Source organism: Corapipo altera, unplaced genomic scaffold, assembly GCF_003945725.1.
Source record: "Corapipo altera isolate COAL_440 unplaced genomic scaffold, ASM394572v1 75, whole genome shotgun sequence".
In the NCBI taxonomy this organism is placed as follows: domain Eukaryota; kingdom Metazoa; phylum Chordata; class Aves; order Passeriformes; family Pipridae; genus Corapipo; species Corapipo altera.
The window spans coordinates 3854328-3863987 of record NW_020884887.1 but is presented as its reverse complement, the minus strand read 5'-3'; the positions used below and the strand labels follow the sequence as shown (position 1 = coordinate 3863987).

Below are 9660 nucleotides of genomic sequence, written 5' to 3'. Positions count from 1 at the left end.
TGTGAAAAAGACTGGGAAAAACATCTTTTCTACTCTTTGGCTTACTTAAGTCTGCATTTTCCCATAGTACCCTGAAAGGATGGTTTCAGTTACCTGTAATCTGATGTAGGGCTTTTAGAAATACAAAACTGCAGTTGAATATTTGCACATTTCTAAGGCAGAAAACTCAGGAGTAAACAAGGGTTTTTTATGTCTTATCCAAGGATTTTTAATGTCTTATCCAAGGTTTTTTTATGTCTTATCCAAGGTTTTTTTATGTCTTATCCAAGGTTTCTTTATGTCTTGAATTTTTATCTATTTCTTACGATAATCTGCACATAATTGAATGTATTCTAAAGACATTTTTCCTTATATATGATATGTAGATTATACAGTCTAACAAAAACATTGTAATCTAAAGTGGTTTATTCGTAAGGAATTTAATTGAATAAAGTTGGTATTTAGGAATTATCTGGATTGTGGAATAAGCTTAATTTATTTCTGAAGTATCACAACCCTGAGTTAATTGTAAATATCAGGGTATTTCAACTAGTTTTTCTAACTAGGTCACATTGAGAAAAACCATCTTCCTGTCTGGAGGCTACATGTGGTAAATGAGGGATGCTGGAACCCTGCAAGACTGGATTTAGGTTTATGTGCCCTTAAGCAGGTTTTGAATGCTACCTGAGAGTCATCTTGACAGTAGGGAAGTGCCTGGGAAAAATGTGCCTGTCCTGCCTGTTGGGCTGGTGTGTGGAGGTTCTTGCCTGTTGTGCATATGTGTCTGCTGAAGAGTTTCAGTTCTTTCTGGGACTGAATGGGGAACTTGTAGAGGCTTTCAAACTGCAGGGAAAGAGGCGTTTTCAGACTGGGATTCTGTGGAAGTGGTGGGAAGGTTCACAGCAAGCTGGGGTTGTGTGTCTGGGATATTCAGATTGCTTTCTGTGCCACTGTCCTCTTCATTTCCTTCTGTTCTGCAGAACTGACTACAGTCCCCATTCCCATCTCCTTGTGCTGCTGGAAGGGCGGGAGAAAGGTGTTTTTAAGATTTGAGTTTACTTGTCATTATCCTGCTCTGGTTTTAATTGGTACTAAATTCAGTTAATATCCCCAGGTCGAGTCTGTTTTGCCCCTGTTTGTTATCAGTGAGAATCTCATCCTGCCCTTATCTCAACTCATGAGCCTTTTTGTACAGTGTTCCCTTCTCTGTCCAGTTGAGGAGGGGAGTGATAGAGCAGCTTTGGGTACCTGGTGTCCAGCCAGGGTCAAACCACAGGGTTTTGCATTTGTGTCAGTGAAAGAGCAGGTGCACTGGGCAAGGTCAGAGATCCACCTAGTCCCCACCTCTGCCCTGTCCAGCCTTGCACTGGTCAGATGTGGATGTCCTTAGGCAACTGTGGAAGGGTGAAAATTGTTGAGCCTTCTGTCAATATGCTGCCAGGTGAGAGTCTTCTCAAATGATGCTTAGCTGTAAAATCACACACAGCATGACTGCTATATATTTGCATCCGTGAAGGGCTGTAAAATAAGTCTTTGCTCATCTGGTAGTGGATGATCTGTAAAGCTCATTGGCTTGTAAGTATTGGGTTGGCTTTGGAGGGTCAGTCTCTCCTTCTGTGTGGTGTTTGTTGCAGCAGAAGCAAAGATTTCAGATTCCCAGTTTCAGACAGAGAACCGTGGTTATTTGACTTTGGAAAAGTGCAGCTCATCTGGGCTTACTGCTTAAGTATTTTCAAGGAATCTCTTACTAGAGTTACCCATGTTCTTTATATTTAGTGGTAATTACATCAAGGTCTATTTATACCGACATGACAAATCATGTTCTTGTATGTTAAATTAATGGGAGTATTCAGATCCAGCTCTTGGAAGTGAAGGCTGCAAAGTTACTGTGTCCTGGCAAAGTCTGTCTGCAGGAAGTTTATCACGTTCGCCTTTGGTTGCTGAATAGCTTTTTAATGTGGTCATAAAATACATGTGCTCATATAGTAACTTCTCTCAGTAATGTTAGGGTGCTCTTTAAGTCATCTCCAGTTTCAATTGCTGACTACAGAACAACAAATGGAATTCATCTCTGAATACAATCATTAATGTCAAAATGAACGAGGTGGACACCCAACACGAGCATGAATTTTTGGAAGAAATTCAGAAAGATGGTGATGTTCCATTTGCAAAACATAATGGGAAATGGGAGGTTTTCTTGTCAAGTTTTCCTTGCAGTTTTTCCTTAGCAGACCAGGACACTGTCTTTCTGAATTTCTTCCAAAAAGTGATGCTCGTGTTGGGTGTTGACATTAATGATTGTATTCAGAGATGAATTCCATTTGTTAGAGTTACTTAGTATGTTAAGTGACAGTGAAGTGGATGAATCTGGAGAGAGACTGAGTGTTTCTGAGACATTCTTCTAAAGAACAGCATAATTTGCTACTTGCAAAGAAAAGCTTTGGTTTCTTATTTTTGGGTTATCAAGAATGTGGCATTAAGTTCCAGGTTAAAGCTTTTCTTTGAGATTGGACTTGTTTTAAGTATAGTCCTGTGGTCTATCATCCCATAATCTAAAATAAATTCTTCAATTTATCTGATTTAATCTGTAAAACTTGGCAAAAAAAGAGATGTATTACTTTACCAGTAATGTTTTTCAAGGAAGATGCCAGACTTGGAAAGCAAAGGAAAAAGAGTGAGTCAAACCAGAATTAGCAATTGGAATAGCAAATTTTCAGTGGCTGTGATTGTAAGAACTTACAAAAGCTCCTCAGGTTTTTCCTCTGGTCTGCATAAGGTACTGTTAGGCTTGAGACCAGGAATGAGTGTAAAGAAATTTGGTACATTTTATGCCAGCTTTGTCACTGACATTATTAATTATGTTGCAGTAATAATTCTGCTGCTCCAGTACTTGCCATTGGAATTTTCATCCTGCTTTTACCGTTCCCTTTAGACTTCTGTAAATCCCAGCTGTCTTCATTTTCAGTGCATCACCATTTAATGCTTTGGATACCCAAGTTCAGGTTAGAAGCAGTAAGAGGAAGTGTCATATGTAAACTATGTAGTTAAAACTTTCTTTTAACTGCTCCCATTTATTGCCATTCTTTTTTCTTTGCAGCCTCTAACCCATCCCTCACCTGAAACTTATTCTAAGGTTTGGTAAACAACTGGTATTGTCATAACAGACTAATGGTTGTCAGGTTCCTTCTTCCTTATTTAAATACCAGTGTTGTATTTGCCACTTGCCAGTTATAAGGCAACAGTTTTAAATTGTTTTCAAAGTCTGAGTATCCAAACTATGATCTGAGGTGTTTCTTTTCCTTCAGAGTTCTGATCTAGAGATCCTCATGCTTTTTTTGCTGCTAATTGAGTTACAGAATACTTGGGATTAAGAACATTATGTCTACAGTCCAAATAGCTGGAGAATGAAACAACAGTCAACAAAGATTGCTTTGCTGTTATTTTCCTGAAGTTGGTTTTTGTGATACTTTGGGATGCAGGGAGACCATAGGCAAAGGTGCATTTTAGAAGTGGCACCAGAAAGCACAGTATTTAACAAAAATGTATATATGTTTCCAAAACAAATTTGTTCTATGAAACTCACACTTTCCAATAGCTCCAATAGCCAAGTATGTCAAGTTACTAATAGCAGGGAAAATTCAGAAATGTTAATTTTAGTATAAATTAAGGAAAAAATGGGTTACTTTTTAAGGATAGGCCTGGGGAGTGGTGAATGAGTTCTCAGTATACAGAATAGGCTGGTGCTGCCTCAAAAGGCAGTCTGTCTCTGGCTGTGAGCAAGGAGGTGTCATATGGCAGGAAGTTTCCGTAGGAATGCAAACATTTTCTGAAATAAAGTTCCTCTTAAAAAGCAAAGCACAGTGATTAACATATTTGGCTCTGCCTGGTGTAAAATCCACTGCAGTGACTGGATTCGTTTCCAAGTGTGAGGGGTGTTACAGGACTGCCTTGAGGTGGGGCTTGCATGAAGTGCTGCTGTGTCTGGTGCATGGTGCTGGTTTGGATCTGGTTCCTTTGATAGACCTGTGTTGCCTCTGCAGGCACAGGTTACCTGTGAGGTTACAGGTTGCTGTGAGGTTACTGTTAGATCCCAAATTTGACTCTGAGAGGGAGATACCGAGCACAGTCATTTTCGTGTTTGGCATAAACCAAACTCGTTCAAATCAGCTCATCTGTCTCAAGTGTTCAGCTGCTCAGTGGTTAAAGTGGAAAAAAGTACCACAGCAGAGAAATTCTGCACTGCAGGAGAGACAATAGTCCAGTACTTCATGTTCCTGTCTTAATGTTTAAGCAAAAGCTTGTTGATGAAGACTTGAGTGGAAGAGTTTGGCCTGATGTTGTTATGATTGAGTCAATATAGTAGCTAGCTGCTATAAAAAAAAGAAAGTAATTGCCCTTCCTATCTCTTGTGAGTGATGCTTCACTGGACCTTAAATAAACAGTGCAGAGGAAGATTTTAGGAAATTAGCAATTCCTTGTGTGTGCTCAGTGCCACTGTTCCCTCTCTGTACCCACAGAGGGGTCAGCTGGGCTGCTTGTTCAAAGGGAAGCAGTGGGTCCCTGCAGTGACAGTGGACAGGCAATGTCCAGCTGCAGTGACAGCAAGCTGCTGATCTTCATCCAAGCTCATCTAAGGGGTTTTACCCTTCTAAATTCCCAAAACATATTAACTACTTAAAGTGACTACAAAGAGCCATAATTTTCTCAAGGTGCTGTTTTACGAGTAACTTATTGAAGAACTTGCCGTACAGAATTAAGAATGTATGTATTTGTTACTTGCTGTGTATTGGGAGAATAAAGCACCATGCAACTTGAAGGCCTTTCCAATTCTGAATTTTGGACAACTGCTTTGCCTTGACCACTTGCATGGTGGCCAGATCTCACAGGGAGGGGGCAGAAATGTCGAGGCCACCTGCAATCTGCCTTTTGTATTTGGATTGGATTAAGTGGAGTCTTTGGAGTTGAAGGCAGGATGTAAATCTGCTTGTACTCCACCTTGTTTTGTAAACAAAATGGTACATCGGTTTTGAGTAGTGTCTTGTTACAGAGGTAGCATGGCTTGAGGCCAGCTGGATTGCTGTGGCATTCCTACCAGTGACAATTAAAGTTTCAGCCTCTTGCTGGGTCACAGAGGCACCCACAGGGCTGATTGTGCAGGGCTCCTCTGCTGCTCAGTTTGTTACAACAGGAGTGTGGCAGGTGCAATGTGCTCTAAAGTGACTCTGAACTGAGGTTGATTCAGCATGGGGTGGGTATTCCAAAGCTGAGGCTTGTTCCTTTGCGTGTTTGTGAATGAGCTGCAGTAAAACACTGTGTCTGTAGATATATATTTCAGATCCGTTTTTTTTGCCTTTGCTTGTAAGAAATAGTTTGAAACATGGTTACTGAATTGGAAGCTGAAAGGTTTTTAAGCATTGATGTGTACATCATCTGTCTCACCTAATGGATTCCAAAATAGTACTGTTCGCATCAGAAAACCACTAGAAAACTATTGTACTTTAGTTGTTTTAATTTCATCTCATACCAGCTGCATGAGGCCTCAGATGTGTTTGCCACTCTGAAATCTCAGTTTCTGCCTTCCCTTGTTTCCTTTCCCAGATGTTGACAATGTAGATCTTTCTACATCACGAGTAAGAGGTCGTGGACCAACTTGTTATCTAGTTTTACTTGGTTAGTCTGCAACAGATTCCCACCAGTGCCTGCTTTCTGGGCATAAGTACTATTATTCCAATTTACAGATGAGGAAACTCAGTCAGTGAGACTAAATGGCTTGACCAAGGTCATGCAGGAAGCCTCTGATGAAGCAGGGAATTGAACCTGGGTCTTTGGCTACTCTCTAGCAACTGATGGACCATCCTTCCTTTCAAAACTAGGTAAAATTTAAGACCATTTTAAGGAATGTTTTTGCACCTGAATTTTTTTTTTTCATCTTCTGCTTTTTATAATATATAACCCCCTAAACTGTAAAGATTTTATGTTTTTTGTAGATGGCATCTGCTGCAAATTCTAGTGAAATAAGCTGCTGTATTTTTTCTATTGTAAATCATATTTAGAGCTTGTGTGTCACATGATGAAAAAGACCAAAGTTTCTGTCTAATCTACATTATGGTCTTCCTGTCACTGCTGCTTTTATAGCAGAACTGATGTTGGAAAACTTGAGGAGAAATTCCATTTGAGCCAGACTGTAGTTCTCTCACTACAGTTAAGGTCTGAATTTTAGGGTAGCATCTAGACAAGAATGTGCCTTCTGGGAAAAAATGCTTCAGGCTGTCTTTGTATATCAAGAAAAGCAGAGCAACAGCTCAACTTTCCAGTGTCACTTTTTAGTGGGCCAGGCAAAACAAAAAAAAAAAAAGGGAAGGGAGAGAATTACAGGTGTGTATGGACCCTCTTGTTTTTGCGTGTTGGAAAAAACCTCTGGTTTTGTAGATTAAAAAAAAAAAAGCAAACCACCAAAACAGAGATCTTTTTTGTTTGCAATTCAATATTGCTTAGGGAAAGGGTTTTTCACCACAGGAGAACTTGGAAAATCCTGCAGAGGTATTTTTGTCTAAGCAGCATCATTTTTTTAATGTGATACAGACATATCTGCACTAATTACATATATAGCTGCAGTCTATGCCACTGTTTGAAACATTGGTGTTATTATCTGTGGCTTGTCTTAACTGACTGTGAGCAGAGTTTTAGGAAGGTCAGCAGAAGATATTTATTGTCAGTAGATGTGGCCCTGTGAATTGTTGGTCCATTGATACATCTGAGTGGTAATTTATTCTGATGTAGCCAAGACTTTAGCACAGAAATGATTCCCTCTTGACTGAGAAGTACACAATTTTCAAATTAAGATGAGAAATTCTCAGTTATAATGCAGTTGCTTTGTTGAAAAATCCAGAAGCCTTAAGCAGAGGTAGAATATTCCTTTTTACCACTTTATAGATCAAAAGACAATGTGTTCATTCACTCTCACATCTGTCTCATCAGTTCTTGCTTTCCTTCCTTAGGCATCTCTTTCAGGATTCCCATAGTGGTTTTTTTAAAGAATCTAAGCACATTTGGCATCAGTCCATGAATATGCTGTAGCTGTTTTCTGTAGTAATACAGTGTAGTAACACTGGGTGTGCCCTGCCAAGTCACCTTGTGTTTCTTGTACACCCATTACACAAAGTGATTTCTGTTGCAGATTCTGGAAGCAGAAACTGAGTGTGTATATTGAAGTTTTCATCCTTTTTGTTGCTGTGTGATCGGTTGGAAACTACTGACAATATCCTGTGTGGTGTTGCATGGATCTGGAACAGCTGCCCTGTGTATCTGTGTGTAGGAAAATACTCTGTTGGGTATTGGCTGAGAATTAGTAACAACTCTTTTAGTGGTTGTAAGGCAAAATTTGGCTGGACTCCATTCCTTCTTTGATTACACAAAGGGGAAAGAGAACGGAATATTGAATGAAAATTGTGTAAGACAAACTTGCCCTGACTTTTCTGTTTTGCAGAAAAAGCATGTATTCCAAAGTCAGCATTATTCTAACAGTTCTTTATGACAACCTTTTTTCATATAACCTTTATGATAAGTGAATCATAACAAGATTATTACCTCACAAATACTGTACACATTGTAAACAAATGATTCCATTTTGTTCCTCCTATATGTGCTGTCAAAGTAGCACAAATATAATATTAAGAAATCTATAGGCTCATGGAAACTGGAAAGGTGTTCAGTCCTGTTTCCACTATATTGCTGAAATTTGTTGAATTGGAGGAAGGATATCTTGAAAGGTCCAGTACTGTTTCTCTGCAGGGCAGCTTAAACAATGATGGAGTTCAAGAATTCATCAGGAGAGTTGTTTCATGTTCTCTCCCACTCCCTTTGGAGTTTGAGCTTTTGGGTTTGGGGGGAGGAGTGGGGAAGAGGAGTGTATAAGTGTAACACTTCTTTTAATAAGGTTTATTGGTAAAGCAGAGGGCTGTCTCTGGTTTGTGCCCTGTTACCTTTCAGTGGTCTTGTGATGATTACAAAACTGTTTTGACTGTCCAGCTTAATGTGTTTCTTAGCTGATTAGGAATGTCTTGCTGTCCATCCCACAGATTTGATTGTATTTGGCGAGTATGTAAATTCTGGAGATGAAAGATTGGAATATAACTGTGTTTTAATATTTAATAGCTCCAGTTGTTAGCACGTGGAATGGGATTTGTAACCTGTGTTTTTAGCATTCTTTTATTGTAATTTCATATGGCTTTAACATTTGTCTTTTATGACAGGAAAAAAGAGGATGATAAAATTAGGATTTAGAATTGTAGTGTGGTTTATATTGTTACACTTGTAAATAAGGTAATGAAAAATCTCGTGAGTAGTTAATTCTGGGCAATCTCATGCCATCCAAAATATTTGCGTTTATTCAGGGAGTTTAATAATGTACAAGGCAACACAAAAATGTGATGTAGAGTGGGTTCCATAAACACAAATGTTCCAGGCTGAAGTGTTTCATTCTGTGCATGTCAGTTAACCCTGCTGATTGAATGGCTGTTTAAAGTGCCAAGTAAGAGCGTGGAAATTCTCTAAAAAATCCTACTGTGAAAGAGGCTTCCATTGGGTCATCAGCTGTATTTTGGGATGAACAGTTTTCACATCTTTAATTTTGTATGGGAAAATGCAGTGTTTGGAGCCAGGATAAATAATGTTTCATAGGTTAGTAATTGCTATGAATTTGATTCCCATTTCTTTTGTAATATTTGATAGCTATGTAGATGTGGTGTTCTCAGTGTTAACATTACAACACTTATCCCGATTTTTCTGACTAAAGCTGCTGTTTCCTTTTCCATAGGGACTGTAGGAATATTGTTTTCTATTCAGTGTCTGAAAAGAGATGAAATGCCTTCTAAATTTTTTTTTTAATCAGATCTTTGTGGAATTCGATGGCTGTAACTGGAACCAACATGCCTGGGTGAAAGTCCATGCTGAAGAAGTTATAGTGTTGCTGCTGGAAGGATCATTGGTTTGGGCACCTCGAAATGACCCAGTTATGCTTCAGGGGACTCGAGTCTCGCTGGCACAGTGGCCTGCACTGGTGAGTATTTGACCAAAATATGTGAGAATCCTTCCTTCATTTTCATGCTGTTTAACTTTTATTATTTGGCTGTTCTTTTTGTTTCTTTTCTCCTCTTGCAGTCCTTGAACTGCTTGGAATCCTACTCTCTGCTCTTTAATACGTTTTGTGCGTGGGTACGTTGAAATGTTTTTTCCAGTCAAGGATCTTGTGCCTTGATAGAATTTGAATTCAGTGTTTTAAATGGACACTTGGGCTCAAAGCAGCAAGTTCAGTACTGCATCTTTCTCTGAGAATTTCTTTATTGCATTTGGCTTAAGGCAAAAGAAAACCAGGCCTTTACAATAGAGATTCTGTAGATAGTGCTTTTTCCACAAAATTTTCCTTTCAGTGTATTTCCAACTTGCCTCCAAGTGAACTCCAATTAGTTTCATCTGGGAAACTTGTTTTTATGCAGGATCGGTTTCTTTCAGATGATTCCCAAGTCTGCCACAATCTGAGTGATTTGGGGGTGTTACCACATTCTGCACACTCACTGTGTGATGATCCCAGAGCACTTCCACTACAACTCGAGCTTTATCTGTAGGGTTGTTAAAAAAGTGTTTCCATGCTCTGTGCTCTGGACAGGAGAGCACTGAAGCTAT

The 9660-nt window shown here is 39.2% G+C and overlaps 1 protein-coding gene across 1 annotated transcript in view; it reads left to right on the top strand.

Annotated features, from left to right (window-relative positions):
• Positions 1-8869: 8869 nt before the first annotated feature.
• KDM3B (lysine demethylase 3B) overlaps positions 8870-9660 on the top strand; it is a 34895-nt gene continuing 34104 nt past the window's right edge. Inside the window, exon 1 of the mRNA XM_027643355.1 lies at positions 8870-9037. Coding sequence (XP_027499156.1) covers positions 8993-9037 — 45 coding nt within the window. The 5' untranslated portion in view covers positions 8870-8992. The remainder of the gene's footprint in view (positions 9038-9660) is intronic.